At 40.4% G+C, this 16,343-nt stretch overlaps 1 protein-coding gene across 1 annotated transcript; it reads right to left on the reverse strand.

Annotated features, from left to right (window-relative positions):
• Positions 1 to 609: 609 nt before the first annotated feature.
• On the reverse strand, positions 610 to 15,655 carry kng1 (kininogen 1). The gene is made up of 7 exons (XM_017685829.2): positions 15,285 to 15,655; positions 14,238 to 14,354; positions 10,960 to 11,029; positions 9,675 to 9,850; positions 7,043 to 7,153; positions 5,121 to 5,219; positions 610 to 1,515 (listed from the first exon to the last, which is right to left on the reverse strand). The coding sequence occupies exons 1-7, from the start codon at positions 15,480 to 15,482 to the stop codon at positions 1,147 to 1,149; spliced, it is 1,140 nt and encodes a 379-aa protein (XP_017541318.1). The 5' UTR covers positions 15,483 to 15,655; the 3' UTR covers positions 610 to 1,146.
• Between the last annotated feature and the right edge of the window lie 688 nt (positions 15,656 to 16,343).

The raw sequence follows: 16,343 nt of genomic DNA on the forward strand, positions 1-16,343 counted from the left end.
GTCAACAGCGTCAAAATGGTTAGCCAGCACTGGCAGCCACTTCAACGCAAAAACACGAAAGGCCTCTCTGGATCCAGTGTTCTCCATTTTTCTTATGATTTTATAGACTAGCTCTCAGGATCTCAGGCGTAGTTTGGAGTTTAACACCACAGATTCTGAAGATCCAGCCTTTAACGGTTTAACAAACAGCACAAAAACAAGGACTGGACTGTGAGCTACTGAGTTTTTTGGTATTTCTACCGGCTTCCCAGATGTGTACTAAGCCCAGTCTAGAACTAAAGTACAGTGTAAATGGTAAATCGTCATCGGCATCGACTTTTTACTCAATAAAAGTGGAAGTATGGAGCCCAAAATGAACTTTAATGAAACGCAGATGTGTATAGCTGTGGGCAGCTTTATTTTGAACTCAGATCAGATGAATTATTAATACCAATAAAAAGAAAAAAAAAAACCTCAGAGGTCTCTATGAATATTTCAAAGGTCTAAATTCAAATTTAAGGTGTAAAAGTAATTTTTTTAGGAAAATGAACTGTGCAAAAGTACAACTATTCAGTTTCACTAATACTCCAGTAAGGTCAAATCTTAGGTACCACCTTAAAAGAAAACTGGTTGATTTAAAATGAGTTTATTGATGTTATTGACCAGAAACACATGAATTAAGGGCAACTGTGACCTGTCGTTTGCCAAATAGTGAACCCACGTTCACCTACCCTGTTAGACTGTTAGATTTTGGTTACTTTTCTGCTTTTCTTTTGTCGCTGCTTGTGATCAGAGTCATGTGAGCTCAAGTGCACACCGTAATTAAAGCAGAAGGGGGACCATGACACGAGAAATTCTGACGTTTATGTAAATATTTGAAAGATTCTGCTGTTCACACAGTGTAGTATTCCGATAATATCATTTGTAATGAAAAACTTTGTATGAAATTAGAACATAATGCAAATAGAAGCCCTTTTACTACTGCAGTGCTTATTAATATACCATGCATGACTGTAATGTTGCGCAATAAGTACACAGACATGACAACAACACTTTATTCCGTATTCCAGAACGGAAGAAGGAATTTGAAGCTAGACGATAGACCGTGGAGATAAAACTACAGATTCCGTGTCTCAGATCTGAGCATCGTAGGCCTTTGTTACACACTCACGCTAACAGATCTGCATCGACGAGGCCTCCCTCTGTTTTGTTTTTGGGAGGTGGTGGAGGTGGACGTGGACGTGGAGGGCTGGCGATGACGGGGTTGAACGCCTTCCAGGGTTTGCTGGGGCAGCTGGTGGAAGCCGTGGGGGTGGCTGGGGTGTCCGGGCGGGGGGTCTTTGGTGGTGGCGGGGGGCCTGTAGGCGGAGCTAGGTTCTGGTCTTCTGCTGTGGGGGCGCCGGTGGGCGCTTTGCTTTCCTGGGATTCTTCTGAGGATTCGTCTTTCTTAGGTGGCTTAGTTGGAGTCACAACCATAAAGTTGTGGATGTTCCTCAAAGGAGACCAGCCTGGAGGACGTCTCCTCACCACGAACCTCTGAAACGAACAGATTCTCAGTGTCATAGACCAACATGGCAGATATTAAAGTGATAGTTTGGCCAAAAATCTAATTTACACTCAAATGGAGTTGGTCAGCCAACCCATATGGAAAAACATATCGCTGTAGTCCATTTTTGGCATTTTTCACCTTTTGGCATAATTTGAAAATACATGTTGTCCTTTACATTGTATGTAAATTTCATGAGGAACGGACCAAAAGAAATGACCTAAAATGACTTGGAAATAATTCTGGTTCCATTGACTTCCATTAAAAATGAGGTAGGTTTTTTCCCTTTCCTGTAAATTTATCATTTTGGAGATACAAGGTTGTCTTCCGACAACATTATATTCCAGATATATTTTTGCAGTGTATGAAAATGGCCAAAAAATGTGCTTGTTAAATATATTTTCAAAATGCACTTATTTGTATTAGTTATTATCTGTGTTGAGTTGAGTGTAATGAAGGTTCCAGATGTAGCTAAACGTACCGACTGTGATCTGCACTGTACTTTACATTAACCACATACGTCTGCAATCAGACTCTCACACCCAATGTACGTCACATAAATAAGATATCAGATCAGCTCTACATTTCACAGAGTATCAATATCTACAGCCCTCGCTTCTGTCCTGTTAAAGTACCATCAGGTCAGATTTAAAATGAAGAGACTGGAACATAAACTCATTTCTAAAGGCATCAGACAGTGAAGAGCGTCAGACGGGATTATGGAGATGTTCCTCCACTTTCAGATGGAGCTGATAAACTCATTTCTAAAGGAATCAGACAGTGAAGAGCATCAGACAGGATTCTGGAGATGTTCCTCCACTTTCAGATGGAGCTGATAAACTCATTTCTAAAGGAATCAGACAGTGAAGAGCATCAGACAGGATTCTGGAGATGTTCCTCCACTTTCAGATGGAGCTGATAAACTCATTTCTAAAGGCATCAGACAGTGAAGAGCATCAGACAGGATTCTGGAGATGTTCCTCCACTTTCAGATGGAGCTGATAAACTAATTTCTAAAGGAATCAGAAAGTGAAGAGCATCAGACAGGATTCTGGAGATGTTCCTCCACTTTCAGATGGGGCTGATAAACTAATTTCTAAAGGCATCAGACAGTGAAGAGCATCAGACAGGATTCTGGAGATGTTCCTCCACTTTCAGATGGAGCTGATAAACTAATTTCTAAAGGAATCAGACAGTGAAGAGCATCAGACAGGATTCTGGAGATGTTCCTCCACTTTAAGATGGAGCTGATAAACTCATTTCTAAAGGCATCAGACAGTGAAGAGCATCAGACAGGATTCTGGAGATGTTCCTCCACTTTCAGATGGAGCTGATAAACTCATTTCTAAAGGCATCAGACAGTGAAGAGCATCAGACAGGATTATGGAGATGTTCCTACACTTTCAGATGGAGCTGATAAACTCATTTCTAAAGGAATCAGACAGTGAAGAGCATCAGACAGGATTCTGGAGATGTTCCTCCACTTTAAGATGGAGCTGATAAACTCATTTCTAAAGGCATCAGACAGTGAAGAGCATCAGACAGGATTCTGGAGATGTTCCTCCACTTTCAGATGGAGCTGATAAACTCATTTCTAAAGGCATCAGACAGTGAAGAGCATCAGACAGGATTATGGAGATGTTCCTACACTTTCAGATGGAGCTGATAAACTCATTTCTAAAGGAATCAGACAGTGAAGAGCATCAGACAGAATTCTGGAGATGTTCCTCCACTTTCAGATGGAGCTGATAAACTAATTTCTAAAGGAATCAGACAGTGAAGAGCATCAGACAGGATTCTGGAGATGTTCATACACTTGATAAACACATTTACATACATTTATTTTTGTATGGTACATTTCTGTGTGTAATATTTGATTGAATAATGATCAAAGCTGCTGTGTTTAGCTATACTAACGTGCTTCAGTCCATGTTTTATAGATCAGAGTCCAAGACGATTAGAGGCACTGAGCGCCTCCACGGGGTTAGAGGATGATTTGGCCACACTCACTGGTGAGCGATAAGCTTCAATTGACTACATTTGACTTAATGGAGAAAATAGTGTGTATAAATTTGACTTTTTGCCAAACTATCACTGTAACACCAGGAATTTTTGCTGCAGATTCCTTTACAGACAAAATAGCCCTTTTCCCACTATGTGGGTTAAACGAACACATGAAACACACCATAACATTTCCAGCACTTTCTATTAACCTCATCTAGATCACTGTTCCAGTACCGCCACACTTTCCTCTGAGCTTTTACTTCTAGTCTATTATACATCATTTTTATGCATCTCAGGCAGCGTTCACATTACAAGCCTCGTTTCTCAAATCCGACGGTTCTGACTCGTTTAGGTAAGAGACTCTAATCGGTCATTAATGTGACGAGCCGGCCTGAAATGACCCTCATGAGCTCCTCCTACTCAGTAACGTCACGTGACTGAATCACTGCATCATCAGCACAAACTAACGAGCAGAACGAGCTTCGCTGAGAAGATCATTAACTCTGATCAGCTCTCAGCTTCATTATTAGAGCCAGACGGAGGAGAAGAAGCTGCTTTTCCACCGTTTACAGGCTTTAACGTCTGTTCGGTGCTGTTGCCATGGTAACGCTGAACGATGGAGCACACGCAGTGGAGAAAAAACATATGAATTCCGATCCGAGCGTCATGTTCAGGTCACATGGCCACAAATCAGATACGTATCCGATCTAGGACCGCATATGAAATTGACTCAGGTCGGATTTGAGAAGATCAGATTTGTGTCCACACGGCCCTGAAAACACCAGATCCGAGTCACATCAGGGCAGAAAACAGGATCTGCGTCACTTCAGCCTGGAAATGTGAACGCAGCCTAATCGTCCTGCAGAGCGGTGATAAAGTAAACTATTAGAAAACTTGAAATCTGAGGATTCACCATTTCGTGATCCGTTATTAACAGTGTTTATAGCATCGTTTACAAAGTTACATGAGCACCGAATCAGCAAACGCTAGCAAACCTTCAGAGCCTCACTGCTCTCCACAGAGACATCATAATCCAATCTGTGGTCTGATAACACGGCAAGAGCCAGAGATCAGTTTAGAGATCTATGAGTCAGGAGGAAATAAACTCCTCCGTTCTAGACTCTGTTACTCTGTGCCAGTAACTCGTGCACTAATTCTGACTGATGGGAAATCATCTCGAGAGGGTTTCCTTTCAAATGCGGCCAAAATCACAATCGTAGCCCAAAGTATGTAAAAACAGCTCTGCTTTTACTTTGGTTACGGCATTTCAGGCAAAAATGGGGCGACGGTTAACAAGTTAACCGTATTAACGACGGCATGTAGTTTGAATAGCGAGTCAGATAAAGGCGACTGGCTATTTAGAGGGTCGTGTCTCAATATGCTACAATATTTTACTGCATTTGAAGCAGCAGCAGTCAAATAAAGCACAAATGCTCTCACCTGCCTTAAACTAATCACCTCGTAAAACTGCATCACTGCAGTGCAACTGCGTTATTGCTAATGCGCTATTGGAGTCGGTCCAGGCCGATTCTCATCGTGTGTCCCTGTTTTGATATGATTGAGGTGTTGAGAGTGAACGGTAAAGCCTCACCGCTCCCGGTAACGGGCCCGATGCACACTGCACATGCGTCTCTGGCATCTCGTGCCTCCAGGGGGCGACGTCGACAGTGGAGTTGCAGTTGATGAAAGTCTAAACAAAATATAAACAGAATTTTTGAGTTATTTACTGAAGTGTTTATACAATGAAAATATTTTTTTCCTTTATTCTACTCTTCTCTAGTCTATTTTGGCTTTCTATTCTATTCTATTCTATTCTATTCTCCTGTATTGTTTTCTATGATATATTCTATTGTTTTCTATTGTGTCATATTCTGTTGTATTCTATTTTACATTACTCTATTTTGTTCTATTTTATTTCTTTCTCAAACACACACTCATCTTCTAAGCCGCTTCTCCCTCAGGGTTGCGGAGGGCGCTGGAGCCTATCCCAGCCGTCACTGGGCAAAGGGCAGGATACACCCTGGACAGGCCGCCAGTCCATCGCAGGACAGACACACTCACACACACCTAGGGGCAGTGTAACATGTCCAATTGGCCTGACTGCATGTCTTTGGACCGTGGGAGGAAACCCACCCTCACAGACACGGGGAGAACATGCAGACTCCACACAGAGAGGACCCTGGTTACCCGGCCAGGGACTCGAACCCAGGCCCTCCTTGCTGTGAGGTGACAGTCTGTCTGTTATATTTTATTCCATTTTATTACCCTGTTTTGTTCTATGCTATTCTATTTTTTTCTTTTAATTCTATTTTTCTTTTAATTCTATTTGCATTTCATGCTATTAGGTTTTATTATTTTCTATTCCATTAATTTTCAGTTTTATTCTATGTTCTTTTATCCCATTTGTGTCTGTTCTGTCTCTTCTATTCTATAACATTGTTATCCAGAGCTTCAGTCAAAGTCAACGAACATGTAAGTGAACTTGTATCTTTTGCAGAATACATATAATACATATTAATACATATTTCATTTATATCAATGGGCTCCATTCACTTTGCAAGGCTGAATACATTTCACCTACAGCTGGATCGGACGTTAACGTCGTTGAGCTGTAGAGAAATTTTACACTTTTGCTGCTGTTAACAAAATGCTATGAGAACAGATGAACTGTGAGTGACTGTATACAGCACTGTGGGAAAGTTCCAGGCGTCTGAGCGAATGTTTAACCAGTTTCCCTCAGCAGGGAGTTTATCACAATATACATTAGAATAAAGTCGTATTCATAATTCAGATAAACAGAAAAACAATAAACAGTAACAAGAATTTCTCGGGTCCATATTTTTCCTGGACACCTTCACAGCCGCCACAGAGACTCGTTAATATCATCAATGACATCATGAGTTCAATTTACTGAGCACTGATTGGTCAAACCTGGAGCTGCTTTTTAACTACATATAATACTGGGCTTCCTCGAGGAGAGGCTTGGAGATGGGTCAACACACACACCAACATCCAGATATATATACATATATTTTTAAAATTAAAATATTAACACTTTTCTCAGCAAATAAACACAAACTACACAAATAAATAGATTTTGAAAATGAGTCTTGGGTGCCTGAGACTTTCACACAGTGCTGTATATTTGTTGCAGAAAGTCAAAGGAAATTTTATTTATTACACCTTTATTTGTTTGTGACCTCTCTTCACACCTTACAGCTAAACTGTTTTCAACGCTGTGCCTTTAAGTATGTTATATACAAATGAGCTCTGTTCTGATTGGCTGCCCTGTTTTGCACCTCCTCTTAAAACACTCCTCATAACTTCATAACCAGTGTGTGTGTGTGATCTTGCCACAAAAACAATAACGTCACAAAAATTCAGCAGATTTGTTTTTATGTCCGGGCTGTATGGAATGAGGAGTGAACATTAATACCAGTGTTTATCATATTACTTCATCTTTTATGTGAAAAGTCTTAGCAACTTAGTAAAATTTCTCCTTTCCAGATTTACCTTTTCGTTCTCGTCTGCGTGACATTCCTCAGTCATTTCTTTGAATTCTGATTTGCTGCAGTTGCTCTTCTGCATGTCGAACTGGAGACGATATCTGAACCCGGCGATCACCTGAAAACGCAGCGGCATTGATTCCCTTTACAGTGAACTCGGAGCAAACTGTGTACACAGTCAGGCCACAGCGGTCAGTGACCAGTCAAAACAGGTCTGGCCAAAGAATCAACCTTGAGGACCTTCAGCTGAAATATGAGCTGAAAACGTGTTAATATCCACACGTAAAGCTAAAACCACCCAACTGCCCCGCAGATCCAGCTGCCGAATGAAGCTCCTAGATATTTCTTTATATTCAGAATTCCGATTGAACTAAGTAAGGATACGAAATGTAAAATTCTAATGTGAAAATATTCTACGTTACTGAATTCGGTTCTGTTTTATTGCATTCTACTCTATAATGTTCTATTCTATTCTATTCTGCCCTATTTTGTTCCATTCTGAAACATTTCTACTCTTGATATTTCTACATATTCGGAATTCAGATTGAACCGTGTATAAATACAAAATGTTAAATTCTAATATAAAAATATTCTATTTTATTCTAATCTGTTCAATTTTTTCTCTCAGTTCTGTTATTCAACATTATTTCATATCATTTTATTCTGTTCTGTCTTTTCTTTTCTATAACGGTTATTATTTTACTCTATTCTATTCTAAAACTTTTCACTCTGTTGTTTTATTCTATTTTATTTACTTCCTTTCTATTCAGCTCTGTTCTGTTCTGTTTTACTCTATTCTGAAACATTTTTATTCTAGATGTTTCTAGATATTCAGAATCCAGATTGAACTCTAAATACGAAATGTGAGATTCTAATGTGAAAATATTCTATTTTACTCTGTTTTGTTCTATTTTATTTCTTTCAGTTCTATTTCATTGAATACTCTTATCTTTTATTATTTTTTATTTATCTTATAATATTTTTATTATTCTTTTATTCTATTCTGTTCTACTCTGTTTAGTTCAACATTATTCTATTCCATTTTATTCTGTTTTATCTTTTCTCTTCTACAAGTTATTATTTTCTCTATTTTATTCTATTTTTACTCTATTGCTTTTTTATTTTGTTTTACTCCTTTCTATTCAATTCTGTTTTTAATTTAATTCTATTCAGAAACATTTTTACTCCAGATATTTCTAGATATTCAGAACTCAGATTGAACTAAGTATAAATATAAAATTTGATTGTGAAAATTCACATTTTTAATAACAGATAGTAGTTTATTTAAATGAAAGGGACAACTTTTACTACACTCTTACAAAAGATGGTCCTTTAAGGGTTCTTAAGTAATGAAAATGGTTCTATATAGAACCATGAACCATTAAAAGGTTCTTTGCATCATGAAATGGTTCTTCAGATTGATGGGGAATCCATTGTATCTTATAGCCTTTATCCATAGAAGAACCCTTTTGGGGGCGATATAGAAGCATATTTCATGATGCAAACAATTCTTTAATCATGCAAATGGTTCTTTGAGTGTTCATGGTTCTATATAGAACCATTTTCTTTGATGAAGAACCCTTGAAGAACCATCTCTTTCAAGTTTGTTGTATTAACTAAGTTTTAATATGGTGATTCACTTTTCATCGTCCTGATTAATATGTTTGAACTGTAATTGCTACATGTAAGATAAGTTAAGTCTTCATGCGAAAGGTAGATTTTAGCATGTAACTACCTGCATTATTAAGATGTCAATGAGGATCATAATTAGAAATTCTCAGTGTAAGTTTGATATACAAATTGAATTACAGTGTCAAAAAATGTGATTCATACTGCTAAAAAATTGCTCTTCACTTTGAAACTGAATGGGGAAAAGACTAGAATTCTGTCCAGTGAGTAAAATTAGAGCCGGTTTATGAGAAGCCTGGCCACTTCCTATTTCCCACATTATATCAAAAACAGGACTGTGGAACAGCAGAGGGCGCCCGTGAGCGAGTTCTCAATGAATGGGAGTAAATGGAGCTCAATGGCTAAAAACGAGAAGTTAAAATAGTTTCAATTGGTCGCCCAGAACTTTCCTTTCATTTTAGACAGTAAAAAAAATGTGTTTCACTAAAACAACAAAGAAATCTTACCGATATATTTATTATTTATTTATCTTTTTCCTACAGTAAACGGGTTTTGGGCAGCAGGAGGCGGGGCTTTACTGCTAGAGCGGGATGACTGATTGGCGAGCGGAGCAGCTCATTGGCTCCTCGTGCTCACCGACGTCATGAACGTACATGAGGCGCTGTTTTAAACTCCTATAACTCGAGTTTAAAAGCTCTTAAAAATAAAACTGCGGTGTTAAAATGTTTTATACTGTTCTGTTTTTAGGAAATGATTTTGTTTTCTTTCACATGAAATGTTTAAGTTTTTATAAACTATGATTTTGCTCAAAGGCTCCATATCAACCCATTCATTTTGGACTCACTCGTGAGCGCCCTCTAGCGTCTGGAAAAACCAGAAATCATTTCAGAGTGGGGATTCTCCTGTCTACAAGTTTTCTAAAAATCGGAAGTAGAAGATCTTGGAATTCTGTTCTCAGACGTGAAATTTCATTGTTTGGCATTAATAGCCTTTACTATAAGACGACTTGCCTGCCTGGTTGCTGAGCTGATGGTGTTGAGGATGAAGAAGTGCGTGTGGTTGTGCGCCGTGTTGGCTTTGGAGAGAGAATAACTCAGAGACTCCCTGATGTCCTCACTCTGCACGTCGATGTCTATGGGGCAGCCCAAACACGGTGGACGAGGGTCAGGCACTATAGGCGTCTCCACTGAGGGGAGAGCGGAAAACATCTGTGTGATAATCATTATAATAACAGCAATAATAATAATAATAATAACAATAATAGTAGTGTTATTTATTCATAGTTATATTTATTTTTGACTCTATAGTCATCTTTCTTTAAAACTGATTTAACATATAAAAGTAGGAATAAAGTAAAAGCAGCCGTAAGAACAGAATGTGAACAGAGATTCTTCTGTATTTGTGAAATGTAGAATATCAATGAGACGGATTTGTTATATGACTGTAAAACCTGCTCAGTGAAGTCAACTCAACTCAAATCTGAGGAAACTGAAAACCTCAAACATTTTAAGGTCAATAACTCATTTACACTTAAGTAATTTTAATAAACTGTACTTCATTTGTTTTGTTTATATTTAAGCAGTAGAACCCGAGAGGGAGTGTTTTATCTTGAAATACCATCCCGGCTGTGATCTGGTGTCCGTAGATCATCCCAGCCGTGATGTTATTGGTGATGACTCCCTCCTCGAGTGTCTCTACTGCTTTAATACAGCAGTTAAATAAATACAGTAAGAAATGAATAAACTGGCCGTGAACGCGGCTTTAATATGTTTTAATGTTCAGTTCCTTCCTCCTAATTATAGCTCCTTAACGAGCAGCTCGTTGCTACGTCAGAGTAACGAGCTCCGCCCACTCGCTGCTCAGCCGGCAGTTCGTTCTCCAGCTCCTTACACTAAATTCCCAAACTGTCGTCACCACTGAGCAGCTTTTCAGTCGCAGCTGTGACAGAAGAGCAGCTGAACAACCTGGAATCAGCCAGAAATGAACCCAACACCATTCGCCAGACGTGTCTGATCTTCAGAGTCGGACCAAATCAGACTGAGCCGTAAAACTGAGCCAATATCAGGTTCAGCTCAGTTTGGTCAGTTTCTCCAGATCAGTATTAATGTTGTTTTGTTCCAGCCGGTCTGTAAAACTTCTCACAGCCCGTTTAGTTTGTATAAAATATAATAAAAGCTTTAATCATTGAACGACACATTTATGTAAATCAACCTCGTTATTAAGGCTATAATGAAGTGAGATTAAGATACAGTCCCATATATGGAGGTTAAACACACACCTGAGCTGAGAACTTACCTGAGCACTCGTGTGAGAGGAGCTCATTTGTTTCTTTCAGCAGGACTTTTGTGTGACAGATACTGGACGGCTGAGGGATGAAAATATTAAAAATGACCCCAAACAGGCATTTAAAATAGAGCAATAGCAGCAACAACAACAACAACAACAACAAAAATAATAATAATAATAATAATAATAGCAAAACATTTGTGCTGGTCTCTCACATATACAGTGCTGGACAAAAAACAATCATATAATATTAATATTATTACAATCATTTGTATTTTGAATACAAACTACTGGAATAATCTAATTACAATACAAATATTACGACAATTAATATAACAATAATTTGTATTTCTAAACATTTCAAAGCTCAGTATTATTTATAGTTATCATACAATAGTTCATGTAATCAGCCCCAAATTAACCTCTTAAATGGCCAAAGCACAAAGTTTTATCACACACATCTATAATCTAAGAGCAGCTCAGTCTTTATGCATTGAAGTCCCTGCAGTTACTGAATAATAAGCCTCGGTATGTAATACGAAGTAAGTAGTAAAGTCAGGAACCAAATCTGTGTTTATCTAATCTTTTTTATCTTTTTTAAATAAGATTTTCTTGATTTTTTTGCACCATTAAAGAGCCCATATCACACCTTTCTCTTTCCTTTTGTTTTTTCCCCCTGAGTTCCACTTATTATTACCATAATGTGCATGTGGTTCTTGTGGTTCTATGTCCCAAAAACAGCCATAGTTCATTTGTGACCATCGTTCACTTTTGAATGGTTTTACTGATTTTCTAAGTGAAAATAGGTTAACGCACCCTTTACAGAGAACACATTCAAAGATGGCATTTTTGAGTGTATAATTTATATTCACATGTTTAACATTACTGGGAAAAAAACACTCAAAATACAAAATTGTGCCAAAACTTTTACACAGCCCACATTTTATGTTTAAATTCAGCGAATAAACACACGGAGGATGTGACACTTATTGACACTCAGAAAAACAACTATAACATGGAATATTTGACCAGGGGTTGCAGAAACTTTTGCATATGACTGTATGTAAATGAGCTCTGTTCTGATTGGCTGCCTGGTTCAAAAAGCAGTCCAGGATGAAACACTCATTATAACTGTAACATAAATGGGCGGAGCTAAATGGCTCTAGGTTGCATAGGTAATATGTATATATGTAAATATGTCGGTTTTTGTGACATCACAGAAATTCTGAGTTCAAAGCAGGCTGTTTTCACAGTGTAGTTTCCATGAATGGACGGTGTGGACCGCTACGATCTGAAACTTTAACATCCATCCATCCATCCATCCATTATCTTCCGCTTCTCCGGGGTTCGGGTCGCGGGGGCAGCATCCTAAGCAATGAAGCCCAGACCTCCCTTTCCCCAGCCACTTCCACAAGCTCTCCAAGGGGGATTCCGAGGCGCTCCCAGGCCAGCTGGGCGATATAGTCGCGCCAGCGTGTCCTGGGTCTTCCCCGGGGTCTCCTCCCAGGTGGACTCGCCTGTGACACCTCCCGAGGGAGGCGTCCAGGAGGCATCCTAACCAGATGCCCGAACCACCTCAGCTGGCTCCTCTCGACGTGAAGAAGCAGCGGCTCTACTCCGAGTCCCTCCCGGATGACTGAACTTCTCACCCTATCTCTCAGGGAGAGTCCAGACACCCTGCGGAGGAAACTCATTTCGGCCGCTTGTATTCGCGATCTTATTCTTTCGGTCATTACCCAAAGCTCATGACCATAGGTGAGGGTGGGACTTGTGTACCCTGCCCGGAACAGGGTTACCGGGGCCCCACCCTGGAGCCAGGCCTGGGGGAGGGGCTCGCCAGCGAGCGTCTGGTGGCCGGGCATTTACTCATGGTGCCCGGCCGGGCCCAGCCCGAAGGAGTTACATGAGTCCCCCCTCCCATCGACCCACCACCAATGGGAGGGGCAGTAGTAGGGGTTCGGTGCGTTGTGGATCGGGCAGTGTCCAAAGGCGTGGGCCTTGGCGTTCTGATCCTCGGTTGCTGAAATTGGCTTTTGGAAACTTTAACAGTGTTTACATATTACAAAACAACTCTTTGATGTCACAAAAGCAAGTAAAACTGGAGTTTACATTATATGGGCCCTGGCCCTTTAATGTTTACTGTTATATGGGGGGCAGTCGTGGGCTGGAGGTTGGGGAGGTCGCCGGTTTGACCCCCTGAACCGACAGTACGTGACTGAAGTGCCCTTGAGCACCCCCAACTGCTCCCCCGGGCACCGTGAATAGGGCTGCCCACCGCTCTGGGCAAGTGTGCTCACTGCCCCCTAGTGTGTGTGTATTCACTAGTGTGTATGTGGTGTTTCACTTCACAGATGGGTTAAATGCGGAGGTGGAATTTCCCCCAGTTGTGGGACTAATAAGGGTCTCTTAATCTTAAAAATATATCATTTTTACACACACAGTGCCCGGATAAATAATTTGGTACGTAAGACTTTTGAGTAGTACTGTGTGGATTAAGACTAGTTTTGGACTAAACTGCAGTACTAAAGTGTGAATCACCATTAAAAATGAATTTTATTCTAGGCTTGGGCCTAATTTCTGTCTAGGCGACCTTCCATATGTTTCTATAGCACATTTTAGGCTGATTTACAAATAAACAAATACAAAGAAAAATAATAAATAGAAAACTAGCAAAGATTAACAGGGTGAAAGGGAATTTTACTAGTTTTTTTTTGTTTGTTTTACCAATTTTTTAGCATAATCATATGGTTTAGATGTAAACAGAGAAGTTCTGAGCGGTTTGGTGTGAAACGCTCTGTTCTAGATAAACTAACCGAGTCAGAACTGTTCACAGTGGTGGTGATAGGAACCAGACGTCCCCCTCTAAAAGCTCCTACAGAAAGTTCCTACATGAACTGGTTCTGAATTCACTGCCTGATGACTGAGACGCTGTTTTATGAGAGTCTAGAGAACTTCAACTCCATTCATGGTGGAGGGAGACATGCAGGGCGCTGTGCGGCAAAATAGTCCCCAAAGAAAACTCATTATTCCAGATTTTCCACTGTTTTCCATCATCAACATTCCATATAAGCTCAGAAGACTCGTGTAGGTTCTCTGGTGGTTCTGGATGGTAAATAAAGTGTCTATATCTGTGTTGTAGTCATGGCGACGCCTGGTTCCCATCACCACCACTGTAAAGACGTCTGAACCGTTTCACACCAAACCCTCTGGATCTCTCTGTTTACGCCTCACACACCGAGTTATGAAGAAATTTCCCTTTAAAGTAGCTAAAACAATTTTACACATACCCTAGAGTGGTCCTGCAGGTAGTCACATTGGTGCCACACTTTGTCTCCCCCTGCTGGACAGTCGGACTCCCTCACTGTGAAGTGCACTGACATGATTTCACCAGTTTCATTCTGGGCCTGCTTGTGAGAAAAGTGCTGGATGTTGATTTGCTTAAAGAAAATGCAAAAAAAATGAAACTACACTGTAAAAAATGAGCTGTCAGTTCAACTTAAAATGATTTAGTAACTGATTTCATGGCTTTTCTTGAGTTGAGTCAACTTGAGGAAACCAGTGTTCACACAACTCAAACATCTTAGTTTAGTCAAAAATTTCCCAGTTACTGTTTCTAGATCTTAGATAAAATAAACTGAATGTGTTTTACTCAGTTTCCCCACTAGATGGCGCTCCTTCTGTCACACAGTCCCATCTGGCATATTCTCCTCTGGGGTTTCTGGATAATGGACCGCTGTGGTGTTGCTGGGATTTAAACTCACAGCCTCCTGATGTTGGGATGAATTATTACACAGCTGCCCCACATGAGACGACACCACACCTCAAAGTCAAAACGACAGATATTCTCTCCAGGGTTTTAAACATCTGTAGACACAAACTCTGAGCTGCTTCATGTGTTCCTGAGTGGGGCAGTGGACGGAGCCGCCTACCCAACAGGAGGCTGTGAGTTTGAGCTCCAGCGATGCCACAGCCATCCACGAGTGTGCACTCAATGTCTCGCAGGATGGTGTGACGGAGGGAGTCTTGGTTGCTGAGGAAGTCGAGTATAAAAAACAAGTTTTATTCCCATCACTGAGACGCAGAACTAAAAGCATTAAGAGAACTTTTGACTCAACGAAGAAGTTTGAGTTGTGTCCTCAAGTTGAGTCAACTCAAGAAAAGCCATGTAATCAGTTACGATATCATTTTGAGTTGAGCTGACCTCAAATTTTTTATACAGTGTACTTCTAAAGTCAGAAGTCGCACTGAGCAGCAACAGCAGGTTCTCAAACTGCCATAAATACAAGTAAACATGCGAAAAAGTCCTTGTACAAGTTAGAACAGATTGAGCTGACCTTTGTAGCCTCCAGGACTTGATACAGAGCCAGCTGACCTCCAGCAGTTAAGCCTTTATTGTGCTCTAAAAGGGCAAAATCTACGATGTTGAACACCCTTTGGTCCTCGCACTGAAGCCTGGCCTCCTCCTGGCCGTGTGATCCCACGTAGAAAAGCCACGTCAGGGCGAAAAGAGCAAAAATCCTGTCTCCTTTCATTATTCCCACCTCATGGACGTCTCTGGAGCTGCTCTGGGCAGATGAAGGGGGTTGCCGTTGCCCCTGCTACACTCTTCGATCTCTCTAACGACTGACCGTCCGTTATATAGCTAAAGAAACCCAGTCTACCTCCCCCGGAGTCAATGCACCGAGGCATGCAGTCATTCACTGGATGCAGTGCAAATGTTTGTTCATTCCCCAACCCACACATTTTTTTTAAATCAATAATGCCTCCCATTTGGGGTCAGAGTGCTGTCACACATTAAAGGTGTAGTCCAACCTATCTCTATGTGTGGAACACGAAAAAAACCCAGTTAAAAAGAAAATCAGTTCAACTGGAACATGACGCTGAAGAGCCGCCCACTGACTTCTATTATAACGCTGTTTTTTGTCGATGCTCAGTTTCTGACATCATTTGAAAGTGCATGTTGGCCTTTATGTTGTGTGTGAATTTCATGAGGAATGGGCTAAAATAAATGGCCAAAAATGACTTGGAAAAAACTCTGGTTCCATTGACTTACACTGAAAGTGAAGCGTGTTTTTTCCCTCTCCTGTAAAGTTACTGTTTTGGAGATACGAGTTTGTTCCGACAGCAGCGATAAGAGTTCTTCTGTCATTTTGGGTTCAGGAAGGCACATCCAAATGATCATCTGTGGTCATCAGTCATGCGCCATCGCTGCAACAGATAGAGATGAGGGTGAAAATAGGTGGAGTGCACCTTTAATATTATTACATTATCACCGTATGCAACTGTTAGTCACTTGTGTTGATGTTATGTCTGACTCCTGCAGGTTAAAAGGTCGCGGAGGCCTACAATATTGAGATAATGGAGGTAAAATGTCACTGTGACACTGCAAAATG

Source organism: Pygocentrus nattereri, chromosome 15 (genome assembly GCF_015220715.1).
Source record: "Pygocentrus nattereri isolate fPygNat1 chromosome 15, fPygNat1.pri, whole genome shotgun sequence".
Lineage (NCBI taxonomy): Eukaryota > Metazoa > Chordata > Actinopteri > Characiformes > Serrasalmidae > Pygocentrus > Pygocentrus nattereri.